Here is a 19,809-nt window from a genome sequence, read left to right as displayed (position 1 = left end):
TTCTATCTTTGGCTGTAACAACTGCAACCAAACACTTTTGGTACTTAGTGATCAGGATTTTGTGTTACTATATGGGAATTACGGCCCATTCCCTCAGGGCAAACTCCTTCAGTTCAGTTAACATTTGAAAAAACATTGAGGATTTTCTACCATGAACTGCTTTTACCCAAATAACCCAATTATCCTTATTCTCTCAGTTCCATACCCTGAGACATTTCTATAGCATTAGATGTCAACTCTAGTCCTATTTTCTACTTATTTGTTACATTTAGTCAACTCGGATTTAGAGAAAAATATTACCTGTACGAGGGTTAGACACAGTGCAATTATTGTGCATATTGCTTTTCAGAGGACATGCAGCAGCTGTATACCACATAAAATTATATTCACAATCCATATGGGCTGTTACCAATTCTGGATTGGAATTCTGGCAGATAAAAAAAGGAGAATATGAGTACATGCAAAGCTGATACATAATGGTTTTCTCAGTATTCAAGATACAACTATTTCACTTTGAAAAATAATGAAAACATGCCAAGCTGGGATCTTTTTTTCAGCGATCACATAAAAAGTGTGACTAATATTGATTAAATGGGTAATGCCAATGAATTTACATTTTAAAACAGGTATGGAGATGATCTCCACATACTTTGAAGCATTATATCAGTATAACCAACAGCCAGGAATTCTGGAAGCACTGGTCTAAATTTCTGGAAGATACCAGTTTTCCTATTACTACTTATAAGAGTTTTATGAAGCAGAAAACTTCACTTTTTTTTTCTTACAGTCAATACTAGTTATCGGCTATCTTGCTACCATACCCAAATAGTTGTAGATAAATAACTGCTTCCTTCTAAGAACTGAAAAGATGAATTTTATTCCCTATAGAGGCAAATTCATGAAAATGAGAGGCAAATAAGAATTAGGATTCTAATTCTACGACCATTGTTTTCATAGAAGCCTATGAAGTGTTTTTATCAAGCCCTCACTAAATGAAACATACTTACATCTTTCTTTTCATCACATTTGAAATGGATGGTTGCAGATTTTTTCCGGATTTGGTCTTCACACTTGTCACCATTTATATATTTAAGAACAAAAATACCATTTTCCCATCTCAGCCCCTCAGCCACTTCACCTAAGCTTATATACTTAGAACCATTCATTAGGCAGGCTGCAGCATCTGGGGGACAAAAATCTAAATATGGAACAAACATAAAAATAAAAAACCAGTAAGAAAACAAAAATAATTTAGCATGGATAAATATACACACAGAAAAGGGTACATTAATAACATTTTTTTAAAAAAAAATCTGGATCTGGCAAATAATAAAGGTTACTTCAAGATGAGATAATGCTTTTTATAGATAAGATATTAAATAGGTGAAATCACTGCTCAGGGACTGTTCACAGTAATAGAGAAGCCTTCAAAATCTAGTTATGACCTGGCTCCATTGCAGCGTCCTGGTGGTTATTTGCCCTTAAAAGGAACTGTAGGGACACTGCAACTTTCCCCAATTTAAATCGCTAAGTGGTGCAGTCCAGTGGTGGGTTCCTTCCAGTTCAGATGAAAGGATAGTAGCTTGGCGGCATGGGTTGCTGGAACCGACAGCGACCCAGGCCTGCCACGCCCCCAAACTGGTTCTCCTGGCGGCAGCATAGACGCCACCATATTGTTTTTTGCTTCTGCGCATGCGCAGAGCAATTTTCTTTGTACTGCGCATGCAAGCACATGGAACCCACCACTGGTGCAATCATAAAATGCAATATCACATAACTACGTCAAATAGCAACAGCAATCCTGCTACGCCATTTCCACCCCCTCCCATTGCCATCATTAGCCAAGCACCCACCTTATCCAAGCCATTCTAGGCTTGGTCCCTCCCAGCCCTCAATTTTTCCAAGGTAAAGGAATGACTTCCTTCAACTACTGTATACCTATTTCTCCCACCTTTGACCTTCTGGCTTCCCTGCACTCTGCCTTGTGGTGCAGCAAAGAGCTCCAGAGCCACTCAACTCAGGGGCTTCTTGGGACGTCATGGGTCTGGGAGCATCAGCTGCCCCAGCAACCTAGCACAAAGATGTAGCCATAGGAGAAAGCTGCAGCCATCCCATACCAGTCTCAGCTGCCCCAGTAAATCCTAGCTTGACCCTATAGCATGGCACCAAGCTTACAATCTGCTGGCCATTGTTTCATTGTCCAGATTTATAAAATTGATAACATTTTATTCATTTTACACAGATGAGAATTTACCAGAAGATAGATGGCAAATCAGGCATAAAAGGCTAGATTTAACATGAGCAAAATAACTCACCACAAAGATACTGAATTATTTTGTTCAGAATCTGGTGGCACATTCAAACTTTTCCCCAAAACCTCCTATAAAACATCTGAGTAAATAACATAGACTTCCCTCAATTCTTACCAGCCCCCAGATGAGGTACTAATGATCTACAAACATTGATATAGTATTTTTGTGAAGAGCTAGTCTTTGAAATAGCCTCCCAGTTTTTCTTTTGTTGGATCAGAGGAGAGAGATCATAGGAATTGCCATCATTATCTCTACAAAACAAGAAAAAACATTTAATGATAAATGAACAGAGTAAATATATTCAAGATGTAGACAACTTATATTACAAAAATCCAAGTCAAACGTTCAAAACAATCCTATTTACATAAATTTTGAATGTATGCACAATTCTTTTGAATTTCTAACTACATAAAATAATTCTAATGCACTACTGACATCCAATATTTTCTATTATTCAAATTGCACACTGAAGCACTAGGGCTAAAATTGACTGTGATCCCAAGCCCAAGTTTTGTCCCCAATTTCTTGGCAAGCATAGCTGCCTGCAGAAGAAAATTGGGAAATTTGGAAAATTGAGCTGTGGTGGCGCAGCGGCTAGAATGTAGTACTGCAGGCTACTTATGCTGACTGCTGGCTGCCTGTAATTTGGCAGCTCGAATCTCACCAAGCTGAAGGTTGACTCAGCCTTCCATCCTTCCGAGGTGGGTAAAATGAGGACCCAGATTGTTGGGGGCAATAGGCTGACTCTGTAAACTGCTTAGAGAGGACTGTAAAAGCACTGTAAAGTGGTATATAAGTCTAAGTGCTATTAGTATTGCTATTAATCTTAGCCTACAACCCTGATAGGCATATTGGAATATTGCAAGAAAAGACTTAAACGTATACTAGCATTTGGTCTCTATTTTTTAATATTATTGACAACTTTATTAGCTCGAGGCTAATGAATTAATTAGGGCATCTTTTGGAAACCTGACAATTATTACTCTAATTAATTCCTCTTTTGTTTGAGTTAGATCACATAATTTTACCTCGACAGCACTCAAATGCTGCTCATGGACAAGTAAGGCTACAGCTACAGAAGAGAAAAACTCATGTTCTCAGAATGTCACAGCAAATATTATATCTGGTATGGATTAAGCAATAGTAGATCAATAAAACAGAAAATGCTAAAAACATTCTGGGGAAAGACAACTTACTTAAAGGAGCATTCAACAGATTTGGCAGGTGGGCAGGCAAAAGGAGTGTGCCATTCAAACATATAGGTGCAATCCTCGGTTTCCTTCAGAAATACTGGCTATGGAAACAGATTAAAAACAAATTCTGTTGCATGTTCTAGACCGCATCAGAGCTAAAAATATTAAATCATGGATGGGCATTTGGAAATGAATCCTCAAGCTCTTTTGCACAAATGAGTAATTCCAAAACTGAAGTCTATTGGAGTGGAAAAAAGGAGTCAAGGTCAGAAACGTGGGCTGGACTCTTTCCACTCTAAACATAGAAAGTCTTAGCAATCTATCCATCAAACTGACCAATCCTTTGACAGAGCCTCTGTTCTGACCCAGCTCCCCAAACAGGACAAACCCTCTGAAGTGAACTCAAAGATTCCTTTATTAGGAATCGTCAGCAGCCCCGGCAAAAAGTTTCTCTCTCAATGCAGGCTAACAGGTCCGTCCAGCCGGAAGATGAACAGTTCTCTGCCACATCTATTCATCTCGGTCCCTTGCCTTTAATTCCCAGAGCTAGGGTGGGGCTTCATTAGCAGCGGGGGCTCTTCCTTCCCAAGGATTGGCCCATGGATTTCCACTACTCTCCTCTTCTCTGCTTTTTGCGCATCAGGCACTGGACCCAGCGGTTCCTACTCTTGCTCATCAGCCACCTCCAGTCCTGGGGGCTGTTGACTCTCCATCTGGGGGCTGAAGGACAACCCAGGCTCTGCCTCTGTCTCTCTCTCTGTCAGCTCCATTCCCTCTTCCCCCTCAGAACTCTCAGGTTGCCTTGATACTGTCCCTGATTCCCACGCCGCCGCCGCCGCCTCCTGATTTGGCTGCTGGAGGAACCGGCAGCCGACGGGCCACAACAGCCTTTTCCTATAAAACAGGCATGTCTAACGTTTCAGCTTACCTAGGTCATATTGAGTGAAGAGGAATTAAATTGGGTCACATATATATTTTGAGCCCACGCTTGAAGATGGCAGGTGAGATCCTGCCGAAACGTTGCAAAGACAATCTCAACCTTACACGGGAAAAGACCCGAATACAACAAATATATATATAAAAACAAACACATATAAGGTTAAAAGTTTATGATCTTGTCGGGTTGCATTGCTAACTGTCCAGGGTCACATTTGGCCCAAGGGCTTCAGGTTGGAGATGCCTGCTTTAAGCTATTGCAGTTTCAACATTTTTTAAAATTCCCATGCCATTTATTAGGCTAGCTTCAATAAAAGAATCAGAACATATATAAATAAGTGACAGTGACTGCAGCACAAAATTAATGAAAATGAAACGACAATGACATGGCAAGAACGTATATATCTTATGTCCTTCAAGCAGGGTAATTCTTTAAGACAAGCACTGCATAGGACAAAGCAATGGTCAGGGTTAGGGTTAGGCCTGGACAAAAGCTACATATTAAATTTGAATTAATTAAATGGTGAAATTACACATATTTAATTTTTTCCCTTCTGGCACAATGCAAAAAGGGGATTGCCCTTGTTCATTAGCAGCTTCATTTGTATTTGAGGACTCAATATATACCTTTGCCTTAATAAACATGTTATCTAACAGGCAGCTCTCGGGATTATGCAACTCTAATCTCTCACTGCATTTAATTTTTGAATGGTTGATCTATACCGAGCTTCTTTCTCTTTTCAAGTTTAGACAACTGCCAAGGCACATTTAATTACTCTGGAACAGACTAAAATCCCCAAGTCTCCTTACCTGCAAATTAGGATTAGGATCACAGTAGAAAAATATTGCTGTTGATCTGTTATACACCTTGTGACATGAGTCTCCACCAGTGTAGTTTATCTTAAGTAATCCATTTTCGTATGTCAGTTTTTCAGTCTGCAAACCTAGTTACAGAAATGTATATGACAAAATATTAAGAGAAACCTATTGAAAATTTAAAGTTTCTAAGCATACAGTATGTGTGTGGAGAGAGAATGAGCTATCCTTAGCTGGAAGAAGATTCTTAGAGTTGTATCAAACAAACTAACATAGTTATGTTTCTGGGAGAAGAGAATGGAAGTTCAACAATCCAGTTTTAATCACTATCATACATTACCCTACCAAAACTTCCAATGCTAATCTTTACATTAAGTTGAGGAATCACACAAACTAATTCCTGCATATCATTTGTTCAAGATAAGCCAAAAACATATCCATTCATTACATAGACAATATATATATATACATAAAGCGTTCTCTAGGACCTTTATCTTTCTTCTCTTCCAAAATCTCCCTCTACCAGTTTCCCACTACTCTGTAACCTGGAGGCACACAGTCTTTGCATGTTTATAAAAATGTATTAGAAATTAAGAATTCCACGGTGCTTTCAGGTGAATTTAAAATTCTGTGAAGGTACAGGGGGAAAGGACATTAACAATCAACAGCAAAGAGTTTCATCTTATTTGGCCTATCGTAATCACACGGAATCATTAGCATACCCAGAGGACTGCTGGCTGTGGAAGCAGAACTAAACAGCCACTATGAATAAATCTCACATTAGCTAGAGTAATGTCAAATGTGGGGATTCAAGAAAAGTTCCATGAAGACATTTGCTTGGATAACAAGTCTAGGCAACAATCTGAGAATGACCTTACCTGCTATTTTTTTAACACGTGGATCTTGTTTTTTAATTTGACACGACGACACAATATGTTCACTGTTGCTTGATTGTTTGCAAAGCCCTGTTGCTAATCCATCACAAATTCTAAAGTAGTAGTCATATTCTTCGGTGCTGACTTTAATGTCATTCCCACGAAGTGGTGACAAGTTATATACATAACTATATCTTGGATCTTTCACTTGACAGTTCTCACCTTAAAAAAACCCAAAGCCACAAGGGAAAAATTATGATCTAATGCTGTAGAATGACATACAGTTATTTATTTAAGACAACCACTTAACTGTCTTTCAGCAAATTATTCCTTTAAACAGAAATTCCAATGTACTAATTTTTGTAAAGCAAATTGACTATCATTAAAACTACTTTCACAGTAATAGATTATCCAAAGCAAGTATCAAAAGCAGAATCTGTTCTGTGTCAAGCCACAAAGAAATATGTAGCCCTGGGGGCACAGTGGTTTGAATGCAGTATTGCAGGCTGCCTCTGCCCACAGCCTGGAGTTCGATCCTGATGGGTTTAAGGTTGACTCAGCCCTCCATTCATCCAAGATTAGTAGAATGAGGACACAGATTGTTGGGGGCAATATACTGACTATTGTAAACCACTTAGAGAGATAGATTTAAGTGCTATTCCTATATAGCTGAACCATTCTAGATATGATGCAGGTCGTCTGAATTAAAGTTGGAACAGCTTGATTGTTCCATGTTTTTGACCACAAAAAAATTGAAACAGCCAGGTCTTATAAGGCAAGTAGTGCAAGGCTGGTGCATCCAGCCCCACTTTCTCCATTTCACATTTGCATGCCTGTGCACCATCAACTTCCTTTCCACCACTTTCCCTTAATGACTACTCTTGTTTTTCTCTTCATCTCCTCACTCTCAAACTATATGGGCAAAGCATATCACTAAAAAGCAAACTAAAGAACACATAAGATGTAACAAACGACTCCCCACTTCTAAAGAGAATTAAAAATTAAATATTTTACATATAAAATATGTCCCTTTTTCATATTAAATATTTTACATATGAAATATGTCCCTTTTTCATGTATGTATGTATGTATGTATGTATGTATGTATGTATGTATGTATGTATGTATGGTGTCACAAACCCTGGTATGCCCAAATATGGGAGGGAGCATACTGCTTCCCTTTTCTGTCTATCGGCCCACCCTAGGGGCAATCCAGGCAGAAAGCCTTAATTTATTTATCAGCACAAATGCAACATATATACATACATACATACATACATACATACATACATACATACATACATATATATATTTACAGTATATAATAAAAATATGAAAATGTTACATCTCTAGCAGTAAAGACAATGGTTTAGTTACAAAATACTTCTGTCCCAAAAACACCTGCATCAACTGTTTTCTGAATATATTACATGCATCACACACATATACAAAAAGAGAGGCCATCTCTTCTGGTCCAAAACACATCTCTGGCCTATAAAAATACTGAAGGGCTCCAATTCCAAAAAGTAAAAGGTAGAATTAGGTCAATAACAATTTTTTATTTAATTTGCATTAAATTAAAAAATAGTTAATATTAGCAGCTGTAACTTGATAACAATTTTGGAGATGGGATGCATATGCATAATCAGATTGCTCCTATATAAAATATTTGGAAGTTAAGACTTCTGACATATACACAAATTAGAAAAGAACTGAAGGGGCATTTAAGTTCAAGATAATACCTGCCGTTCAACTGGCATATTAAATATAAACTTATTCACAAGTTTTAGATATACAGGTTGAAGAACAAAACTCTTTTAAGTGTTCATACTTACCTACTGCTCTGTGCACAGGGCAAGCTGCTAGTGTTCTCCAGAGAAACACAAACTCACAGTCCTTTTCATATTGAAACACAGGTGATCCCTAAACATAAAGATGAATGGGTTGACAGGTTTCATGCATTCATGAATGAACATTCTGATTCTCTTATATGCTACTAAATCACAATTTTCTGATTCATTGGCAATTATTCTATTCAAATTTCATTTGTCAACCCCCCCCCCCAAAAAAAACCTGGGAACATGAGAATTTTTGACCTATCACTTCACAACCCAACAGGAGGACTAATCAGCATTGTTACACAACAGACATAATCTATATTGTGGGACGACGTCTTTAGCTGTATCCCCACATTTTAAATATATTCGCAGCAGAATCACAGTAATGATTGTGGGGGAGATAACATGATTCTCAATTTGCAGACATTTCATCACATACTGGCTGTTTTTATAACCTATGGAAGCAGCCTTTGTTCTCGTAATACACTGGCTTCTTTAAAGAAGTGATAGAGTGTATTTATTTATCAAATTGGAAGATTGCCCGTCTCACTCACACAGTAATTCTGGGTGATATACAATTAAAACATAAAAACCATATAAATATTTTGGTCCCATAGGGGGCAATTAAAACAGGAATAAAATAAAAGTTAAAAAGAGGGGGGAAGTCCTTCAAGGTGCTAACCCCGTGATGGCGAACTTATGACACACCAGCTTATTTTTGGCCTTCCAGAGGGCCGGGGGAGGCTGTTTTCGCCCTTCCCAGGCTTCAAAAAAGCCTCCAGAGCCTGGGGAAGGCAAAAAACAGGCCCAACAGGCCAACCGGAAGCTTATTCCCAAACTTCCGGTTGGCCCATTGTGTCCGTTTTTCACCCTCCCCAGGCTTCAGGAAAGCTTCCGGAGCCTGGGGAGGGTAAAAGCTCCCCCGACGGGTGTGTGTGTGTGTGTGTATGTGTTGGGAGGGAGGGAGGGCTAAGACTCTGAACTATTAGGGAAGTTCATCAAAAGCCTTTTAAGCGTAAATAAATAAACAAACTTCCTATCAACCTATATTGCCATATCTTCCGAGGCTCTCTCTCAAATGGAAAAAAGGAAATGAATGTTCAAATTGAGCAATATGTACTGCTCAATATAAAATTGTCATTTTTAAATAATGAGAAAAGACAGAGCCTTTCATTTTATTTTACTTTAAATTTATTGTCCTATTTTAGCAATTGTGATTTCAAATAGGAAGCATCCACCGATTAGTTCTTCTAAATTTATTTTTGCACTTTTACAAACAGAAGAAAGCTTGTGAAGCTATTCCACCCAAATCAACTACATAAAATGAGACACAAGTACAATATGTTATTAATTTTGGAGTCCCTGATTCTCTTCAGGTGTAGGGGGGGGGGGGAGGGTGTTAAAGACTGCTCTAAGGGAGTCTTGACAGTATCCAAAGGAGCCATCTGGGAAAGGGATAATGTACACTGTACACTCAGGTTTCTTCCAACCAAAGCCTTTGAGATTAAAAAAAATGAAAAGTCTGGAAAAATGCACCTATGCACAATTATTTGATATATATATTTTAAAGGAACAGAATTCCTAAGCTTCATGACACACTAGGATCAAGAATGCTGCAGCAATACAAACAAGTTGAAAAAGGATATGAATGACAGATGGAATCCCAGCCTGCAAGATTTCAAAAAGAAGCCATGTTATGGCATCTAGAGATTGAAATACTAGACGTTGCATGTGCAGCAGAGGTGGGTTCCTACCAGTTCGGACCGGTTCGGGCGGTAGTAGCTTGGCGGCCTGGGTCACTGGAACCTGCAGCAACCCAGGCCTGCCATGTCCCCGAACCGGTTCTCCCGGTGGCGCCACAGGCTTGTTTTTGGCTTCTGCGCATGCACATTTTTATCGCACTGCGCATGCATGTGCATGCCGCTCCCCTGAGCGAACCGGCAGTAGTCTCTGATATACGGTACACAGTGTTTTTCAAACCTGGCCAGTTAAAGATGTATAGACTTCAACTTAGTAGGCTGGCTTTGGAATTCTCAAATACCACACACCTCAAAGTTGCCAAGTTTTTTTTTTGGGGGGGGGGAACTGCTACACGTGAACTTACCATAGCTTGATCACACTGGAAAATTATCCGGGTTGAATATTGTTGTTTATCTTTGCATATGTCTCCACTTAAATACAAAATAGTAAGAGATCCATCGGTGGCAGCCTGAGGACTTATTTGGATGACACCAAGATTCTGGCTTTTATCAGCATATTTCACACAAGCTCCTAGTATGCCAGCTGTAGCCAAAAGACACATTTCAAAATAGATGTTTATGTTTTCCAAAAAGGGTTGCATTCATTCTTTTTAAGAGGGGCTCAAAGGTAATTTAACATTATTTTCTCCTTTTCTTAAGCTAATCATATCTGGAATGATGATGTGCTAATTAAATATAAACTCAATATGAGTTTGCTGATATAGAAGGATTTGTAAAAAAACAAAATAAAATTGCTTTAAAACTATTATTTCTATCTTTACATTACCCAAACATCGAACTGATAATTGCTATTCTCCCCTACTATAATATACATTCTAACATTACAATTTAGTCTGACAAAGATAGAAGAATAAAAGGCAGCTTAAAAGGCTTTTAGAAAAAATTCAATTTTTTAAATCACTCGGAGGTCCTTAAACAAAAACTATTGACAGGTTTACATAAGAGATGTGGCAAAACTGTTTGCATAGCTTTGATTTATATGATCAGCAAATGAAGTCACCACAATGCTGGGAAAAGTGAAAGAAAAAAGAAAAACAGATCGACCAGCAGCACAGTGAATGGATTCAGTTAAAGCAGGGGTGTCAAGCTCACGGTGTCATGGCAGCATCACATGATGTATTGGGACTTTTTCCCCTTCGCTAAACCGGGCATGGATATGGCCAGTGCATGACACATCTGGCACATGGGCCAAGAGTTTGACAGCCCTGAGTTTAAGTGATGATGAGTGTACCATTGGAAGACATGAAAGACCAGGTTAGGGATAGATCATCATGGAGAAAATTTATCTATGTAAAATAGGGTAGGGTAGGGTAGGGTGGGGTAGGGTAGGGTGGGGTAGGGTGGGGTGGGGTAGGGTAGGGTAGAGTAGAGTAGAGTAGAGTAGAGTAGAGTAGAGTAGAGTAGAGTAGAGTAGAGTAGAGTAGAGTAGAGTAGAGTAGAGTAGAGTAGAATAGAATAGAATAGAATAGAATAGAATAGAATAGAATAGAATAGAATAGAATAGAATAGAATAGAATTCTTTATTGGCCAAGTGTGATTGGACACACAAGGAATTTGTCTGGTGTACATGCTCTCAGTGTACGTAAGAACAAAAAAAAACATTCATCAAGAATAAAAAGATACAACACTTAGTTATAGTCAAGGTTACTAATAAGCTATCAAATCGTATTACGAAGCAAATAAAAACAATATAAATTGAAAGATACAAGCAACATGGTTATAGTAATAAGTTGGAAGAGATAGATACTAGTAAGGAAGAGAAGAATAGTAATACAGTCTTAGTAAATTATTTGACAGTGTTGTAGGAATTAGTTATTAAGCAGAGTGATGACATTCCAGTCACTTAAGAATCAACGTGACTTGATAGTACATAATCAATCAATTCAATTCAATAAAGAGTAACAAAATTACAACTGGGGGGGAAGCTTGCAGCTCATGAGTAACAGGATGCAGATTCCCGATTAATCTATTTCCTGAACCTATCACTGTAGTCTGTTCAACTATGTCTGCTCATTTGGATTCTAAGCACTGGGAGCTCAAACCTACATCATTAGTTAACCTAAAATGCTTACCTGGACATCCAGGTATATAGGGAAGTGGCCTGCAAACATTGAGAAAGAAAGTTCTTTTTTTGGCATCTGCTGTCGTATCCAGGGCAATCCAGGGTTCATGATCTCTGCTCAAGTCACTCAAATCGTATTCATTGCCATCAGAATCTGAAAACACAAGCAGGAACTGGAAATGCTTGATTAAATCAAATCCTCCTTATCCAAGTCAGACCCCAATTTCCAAGAGGTTAGTCATCCAAGCCTTACATTTGAACAGCAAAGTAATAAAATATTATTCATAATATGCATTGTGAAATCAGAAGATTCTACAAATAAATGTTGGGTGCCTCTCTATACATAACTTCCCAGTATCTTTATATCAAATATTCAAACACATCTCAAGAAAATTTTACCTAAAAATACCTTTGCAGTATTAAGTCAACAAAAACCTCTTAAATGTTACTTCTTTCTTTTTAAACATAATTTACAAGAAAAACCACTAAAGTACCTTAAGCAAAAGAGACTATTTGTAGTATAATAAAAAATAATTACTAAACAGAACAAGAATAAAATGACTTAGCAGCTCAAAAAAAATCAAAATTATACTGCTAATACGTTTAAAAGCAATTCATCCCTTCTGTGGATGAGTGATGAAGTCACTCTACATGTGAGTTCAGAATTTCTTAAATTCTAATCTTTTAGACCAGGTTCCACTTGAAGGATCTTTGGATTCTAGAAAATAACACAGATCCCCATAACTCTGAAATTCCATTATCTACTATTTGAATGTAGGAGGGAAAACATATATAAAAGCATTAGTGCCTGACATGGAAAATTTACCTTTTCTAGTTTACTTACCAGTGACTTGGCAATCAACTGGAACAGGTGGGCAGGCTAACGCCGTGTAGAAGTTAAAATAAGTATTATGAATATTTCGTGCGGAGTTCATTTCTTCATGTACAAATTTGAGTTCTCCAGGATAGGACCGATTGCAAGTAAAAGTTATGATGAAACTGTCATTGGGCCCTGAAGAATGAAAATAAAATGTCAAGACACAGTATTCTCCAATTCTTTTCAGGTAGTGGTAAACTACAGTACTTGGAGCTGGGAATTCCATTGTCAAGTCTGAGTTGCTGTCGTGATGGCGCAGTGGTTAGAATACAGTACTGCAAGCTACTTCTGCTGACTGCTGGCTGCAGTTCAGCAATTCAATTCTCACCAGCTCAACGTTGGCTCAGCCTTCCATCCTTCCGAAGTGGGTAAAATGAGGACCCAGATTATTGGGGGCAATATGCTGACTCTGTAAACTGCTTAGAGAGGGCTGCAAAAACACTACGAAGCAGTATATAAATCTAAGTGCTATTGTTAGCAAATCCCACTTAGGCATAACATCGCATGATTGTCATTTGCAGCCCCCTGCTGATTTTCCTATTAGTTTTGCTTGTCAGAAAAGAGTAATAAAGGCAGCAATAAATGTGAGGGACACTAGAAGGTTGTAATTGTGAGCCAGTTGCCAAACATTCACCTTGCTATCACATGACTTTGAGGACACTACAATAGCCACAATAACAAGGGTTAGCCATAAGTGTCATTGTTCAGCACCATCATAACTCCAGTCGCTGAACAAGTGATTGCTGAACAAGGACTACTGTATATCTTTTTCCTTTAAATCAGCACACATTGGAACATCAGACAGCAAGAGAAGGGGGAAAAAACAACCCACAAGAATAGTACAGCTAAATGAAAGGAGAAATATGGTGGTTTTCAGGGATGGCAAGGGAAAGACTTTCACCCAAAGTTCAGCATGTACTTTAAAAAAATAAAATCTAGTTTCCATGACTGAGTCAGGATTCATTCACTAATATAGGTTAAAGGAAGAGCAAATATTGAAGTATGCTGGAGATAAATTATACCCTGTAAGCAAAGAACATTTTCTACAATCTCTATTACTGGGCTTTCTTATATATCTTGAATTCCACATCTCCAGATTTTTAAGCTTCAAACTCTTTTTTTTTTTACAGGGATATGGAGAAGCATTAAACCTTTATGTGTGAATTCAGAAGCTGGGCAAGCATATACAATTTCTAAGGCAATAGCCAACAAGCTGTACACTGTACATTGACTATTTACTTTCCTTTGAATTAACAATAGGTGTTTCTCTAGATATGAGCTCTAGGAATCACAGATTGCAGAATAAAGTCTATGGGGATGAGCACTGTATAATGACTAAATATTATCTTTCAAAAACATGTAATGACTAAATTGGAAAGCAAACATTTACAAAGTAAGCCACACTCCTTTTACCAGTGTAAGTGAGTGACAAATATCCTTCTGTAGAAAATTGAAGAGTTTTGTTCAATTTCACCAAGCGAATGTGTTCCAGATCTTCTGTTTCACATCCACCAATTGAATCATCAACTTCGATACCATGAATAGGCCCACATTCCTTGGCTGGTCTACAGATACTTATCTAAAAGATTGAACACAATCAATGTTAGTTTTCTACTATTGATGGACATGATTATCAAGACTACACTTAGTAATTGCAGCCTCCCATTTTATTCATGTTATCTTTACAAGGTTTTCAGCTTAACCAAAGTGATACAGAATATAAATGTGAGCTTTGAGTTTCACATGAAAATTTTTAATTCCACATTAACAACTTTGTAAGTTGACTTTTACCCAACTAACTAGCCCATATAACTCATCTAACTCATAACTCAGTATTTTCTGTTGTTTCATAGCAGCTCTGCAGGATTTAAATGACCTGTCCTTTACCTTTACCTACTAAATCCTGCATATAAACCATGTGTTCAGTTCTTGGGCTAGAACTTTTCCCAGTGTGTAGCTCACAGTTTATTTAAAAATTTGCTGTTTATTAACATTACTACTAAAAGGAATTCGTTTTACTAAGCACAAGATATGATTTTGAGTGTTTTCTATACTTCCTTCAAGAAAGCATGCCAATTAATTCACTTCAGAAAAGCCATAAGAATTAGAAACGAAAATTATTACCATGAAGCTCTTTTTAATTCCTTCGACAATGTATGCTTTTTCCAAAGCTAATGGTTCCATATTATATAGAAATCCAGTGTTTGGGTCTTTTACAGAGCAGCTCTGGAAGAAAAGACATAATTCATAAACTCAAAACATTTGCAGCCTTAAAAATAGTCAAGGAAGTAGTATCTACCATATGATTATGATTATCTAGAGGTACCATGTTTCCCTGAAAATAAGCCCTCCCCAGATAATAAGCCCAATTGGGCTTTTGAGCGGATGCGCTAAAATAAGCTTTCCACAAAAATATTGCAACACAATATGAGGTGACCACGCTCGCTGCCTCCTACACCTCAAAAATAATAAGACCTCTCCGAAAATAAGGCCAAGCACTTATTTCAGGGGGGGGGGGGAGAATAAGGCCCTGTCTTATTTTCGGGGAAACATAGTATGTTCAAAACTATTTATATTCAGAATATTTATTTTGTTGAAAGTCAAATCATATCAAGTAAAGTAAGATTAGAAATATTTACAAATTGCCCTCTATCTACAGCAGTGTTAGTATGGTGACTCACATACAACAGGGGTGTCCAAACTTGGGAACTTTAAGACTTGTGGACTTCAACTCCCAGAATTCCCCAGCCAGCCATGCTGGCTGGGGAATTCTGGGAGTTGAAGTCCACAAGTCTTAAAGTTCCCAAGTTTGGACACCCCTGACATACAAGGTTTAAGGGCTATGCCATTTGTGTCTCAAATCTTCATTGGAATTGTTTTTTGAAAAACAGACTTTAAAGTTTGTCCCAATAAATTTTTTAAGGGAATGATCTAGGAAAATCTGATTTTAAAAAAAGATATTGTAAGAAGTTGAATAAAAGTGAATTCTAACATTAAAAAGTATCCTACTATTTGGAGCTCTTTGTAAATTTGCTTGCTTCAAGCGCTTGCCTCTACTGTCTTAGTCATCTCTCAGAAGCCTTTCTACATATGATAATTAATAATGAGTTGCTAGGTAAAAATGTAAAACTAGAATTATTTGGTCTTTGCCAAAAAAAAAGAAAGAAGAGGCAGATGAAACAGGATTTCACCTATAGCATGCATGCAAGCTTTCTCAGACTGAATTTCAGATCAACAAGCAAAAGGTGGATATGAGGATTCCTATTTATTATATATGGATCCTTATAACCCACCTTTACATATAGTATGTAAATATAAGCCTGTTCTGCTCTGCTCTTACCTGAGATTCGCCTTGTGTAGTGGTGACTGGACAGGCAGCTTCAGTTTCCCACAGAAAAGTTGCAATACAGTCTTTCATCTCTACAAACCTTGGGCTGCTATTCTGGAAATATAATAGGTCCAAGAGTTAAGGAATATATTAAAAGAAACACACATATTTTTTTGCCAATTTTGGAAGAAAACTCTGGAAGGGTAACAGGTCAATTTTGAAATTGCTCTGGAAGAGAGATAAGTGAATCTGAAATGGGTCATTATTCCAATCTGGGCAATACTGAAAAACTAAGCAGAGTTGGACTTGGTTAGTACCCAAGGCAACTAGAAAATAGCATGCCTATAGACTAAGTGAAATATATGTCCTCTACAACACAGAACTTGCTTAGCCATCATCACTTAGTAATGCAAAAATCAAAAACAGAATAGTTCATCCTGCAGTTATATCACTTTCAATAATATAATCTGTGATAGAAAAGCTAGATTAGTCCTGGTTAATTAACTGGATGCTCTATCCCCGGGGTGTCAAACTTGCGACAACACATTGTCATTACATGACTGCTAAAAGGAATTATACTGCATGAGGTAGACCACATGTGCAATCTGGGGATCTTCTTGGACTCACAACTCTTACCAACAAGCAGGTGGCAGTCGTGGTTAGAAGGCCTTCACACAACATTGCATTGTGCATCAGTTGCTCTCATTCCTAGATCAAGGAGTTCTTGATCAAGGAGTTTACAGTCCCACATCCCTAGTCACCTTCCTGTTGGGACTATTGTAATGTACTCTACATCAGGTTGTCCTTGAAAAGTATCTGGAAACTTCACCTAGTGCAAAATGCAACAGCGCAGACAGTTACATGTGTTCCTCATAAGAACACCTGCTACACCTCTGCTTCATGAGCTTCATTGGTTGCCAGGTTTTTTTCCAGGTCCAATTCAAGCTGTTGGTTTTGACCTTTAAATCCTTACATGGCATGGGATTGGGTCATTTCAGGACTCTCTCTCCCCAAGTACATTTTTCTGTGCCACTGTGCAGTAAAAAGACATGCTATGGGCTCCGCCACTCAGCTACATTTGGAGGGCCCTGGGTGGCAGGCTTTCTAGGCTGTGGCATCCGCATGGTGGAATATCCTTCCAGAAGACAGTTTGGCACTAGGGTCTCGAGATCCCATAGAACTGGCAAACTAGTAAGATGGCTCCATTATTAATGACACCTCTTCGTCCATTTTTTAGTTGGGCTTTTATAGTTTTTAACATTTTTAATAATAACAGATGGCATTTGTGTTTTATTGTTATTTAGATGTATTGTATGCTACCCAGCATCACTTTCTTTGTGAGATGGGTAGCCGTAAAAATTATTTAAAATTAATAAATACATAGGACAAGAGGAATCAAATAATTCATCTAAAAGGCAAAATCTATAATTTCTACTCTTATATAGTGGTGGTCAAATTCCATAACACTATGAAGCTAAATTGTTTTTAAATAAACCAGGGGTGTCCAAACTTGGCAACTTTAAGACTTGTGGATTTCAACTCCCAGAATTCCCCAGCTGGGGAATTCTGGGAGTTGAAGTCCACAAGTCTTAAAGTTGCCAAGTTTGGACACCCCTGAAATAAACAAACAAACAAACAATCAGAAACTTACAAGAAGGCCCTTGGCACAAATCAGATGGATGAGGCTTGAGAAAGGTTCTGGCTTGTCATCATCTGCCCTTATGCATAGAGAGCCACCGGTGTAATTTAGAAGGATTCTACCAGGTCCTTCAAAAATGGGACTTTTCTGGGCAATCCCAAGGTTACTATTGGAAATTTTAGAAGAGCCAGCCTGAAATAAGAGGCAATGAAAAGTTTTAAAAGCAAAGCATTTATAATAAGAAAAAAATATTTAAAATAATGCAATAAGAAATGCACACTTTCTTTCTGTAAAGATTATAAAAATTATCCAGGTCTTACCCATATATTGTATAAATACTCAAGAATACAAAGAAAAGGAGAACTTTTCTTTAGTTTTGATTCTGTCTCTCTCTATACAATGGACATACTTACACTCTCACCCCTTTTGAGTGTCATTTCACAGATGGATGCTCTTCTGTCACATCCTGGGATGGGGTTCAAAGGTCGGCAGACATTTATGTAGTATTTTTTGTGAACGTTCTCTCCAGAGTTGTCCATTGCAAACCAATTTTCTTTTACATTGCCAAATAATGATAAACTAAAAATAGACCAAACATTATTAAGCTTTTAAATATACATCAGTTTTTAAAAATAAAAAACACAAAGGTTACAGTTGGCAATAATAATGTATTCAGAAATAAGACAGAAGTAATTGTATTCCTGTATTTCCCAACTGAGATAAGCATAGAAATACACTAGAAATTATCCAGTTGATTTAAAACACACTATTAAGAAAATAAGATTTAATACAACTTATCCACATCAGAAATAGTAGCAATATTGATGGATGAACAATTAAAATTATACGTGGACAGCCTTTACAAGTTGTAAGGTAACAAGCTAATTTTTCCACAACAAACTGATTCTCTGATAATTAAGAATGACAGCACTGCTGATCAATGCAAGGTAGTGCATTAAGATTAAAATATAAAGTTGTTTTTTGGCTATTGCTAGCGGAGAATTCTTCCACATATTTAGAATTTACATTCAGAACTTTGGTTTTCTTATTTACCTTGACAGATCATATTGCTTCATGGTTTGAGGATCTGTTACGACACATTCTGTGGGTATTTCTGGGCAAGCATACTGAGTATATAACTTGAAGTTGTATGTGAAATTGTCTTCTTCCTAAGTTATCATGATCACAAATACAGAAAGCAAAAAATTAAGATTTGAAATAGAACACCTCGATATTATGACAGTACCAAATGAGAAGTTTCAGCTTACAGACACAGATTTTGTCTTTATAGATTCAGGCTTTTCCGCCAGAATGTTCAGTAGAATCTATATTTATACTTGCAATTTAGAAGCAGCAGACCCCAAACAAAAATTTTCAATATGTATGTGCTTAACTACCAATTCCTTCAATGCGGTGTCAAGAACAACAATGAAGGCATCTTCTTTTAATGCCCACTAAGCTTCTCCTTTCAGATAACTGAAACTATTAATGTTTAAAAAGTTAAAGTTTAAAAATTCTATTAAACTTTTCTAACTAAAAGTAAATAAGAAAACTAATGCATAGTATAGTGCCAGATTCCAACATTATCTCTACTTCGAAAAGGTTCTCAGAGCCCCCAATAAGCCATATAGGGTTCATTGAAAAATTTAAAAAATGTAGAAGCACTTTGCCTAGAAATATATCTTGCCTACATAAAGAGGGGGTGGGGGGAAATAAGTTGGGGGAGGATGAAATGTTCTATATCGGGAGTGATTACAGAGGTTGGTAGACAGCATTCTGGTAAATTGGCAATGGGTAACTGGAGATGCCGCATGGGCCAATTTTATGAATGGGTTAGCAGACCCTGAGCAGACTACTTTAAAGCTGAAACGTATGTGTACTTCATCTCAAAGTGTAAGAATTATATGAAAATATCTAAAATTAACATCAAAGCTGATTTCTTGATCCTTTCTAGGCAATCTATAAAGATAGATCTCCAAGGCATATAAGGCTTATATGGAATTAGAATTTCCCCTCTATCTTCTTCTTGTGCCATATTCGTCATCGGACATTGGCGATCATGCTGGCAATCCTATTTTTATCAACAGCCACACAATCCCCCTCGATACCACTCAAAAAGTAAGTCTGGTGAGTTAATTACCCATTTTGTTAGCCCTTCAAAAATTGACTTAAA

General features: G+C 37.5%; 1 protein-coding gene across 1 annotated transcript in view; it reads right to left on the bottom strand.

The window, feature by feature from the left end:
* The window catches only part of IGF2R (insulin like growth factor 2 receptor), an 88,908-nt gene that overhangs the window by 26,743 nt on the left and 42,356 nt on the right, over positions 1-19,809 (bottom strand). Inside the window, exons 17-32 of the mRNA XM_081941815.1 lie at positions 18,690-18,805; positions 18,050-18,215; positions 17,649-17,828; positions 16,010-16,111; positions 14,794-14,895; positions 14,083-14,248; positions 12,637-12,804; positions 11,803-11,946; positions 10,075-10,253; positions 7,968-8,055; positions 6,136-6,354; positions 5,252-5,385; positions 3,509-3,606; positions 2,427-2,563; positions 1,008-1,198; positions 301-427 (exon numbers count right to left, since the gene is read on the bottom strand). Coding sequence (XP_081797941.1) covers positions 301-427; positions 1,008-1,198; positions 2,427-2,563; positions 3,509-3,606; positions 5,252-5,385; positions 6,136-6,354; positions 7,968-8,055; positions 10,075-10,253; positions 11,803-11,946; positions 12,637-12,804; positions 14,083-14,248; positions 14,794-14,895; positions 16,010-16,111; positions 17,649-17,828; positions 18,050-18,215; positions 18,690-18,805 — 2,317 coding nt within the window. The remainder of the gene's footprint in view (positions 1-300; positions 428-1,007; positions 1,199-2,426; positions 2,564-3,508; positions 3,607-5,251; positions 5,386-6,135; positions 6,355-7,967; positions 8,056-10,074; positions 10,254-11,802; positions 11,947-12,636; positions 12,805-14,082; positions 14,249-14,793; positions 14,896-16,009; positions 16,112-17,648; positions 17,829-18,049; positions 18,216-18,689; positions 18,806-19,809) is intronic.

Source organism: Natrix helvetica, assembly GCF_964273705.1.
Source record: "Natrix helvetica genome assembly, chromosome: 2".
Taxonomy (NCBI): domain Eukaryota; kingdom Metazoa; phylum Chordata; class Lepidosauria; order Squamata; family Natricidae; genus Natrix; species Natrix helvetica.
Note: the sequence above shows the minus strand (reverse complement) of the source record. Positions and strands in the feature narration are given on the sequence as shown.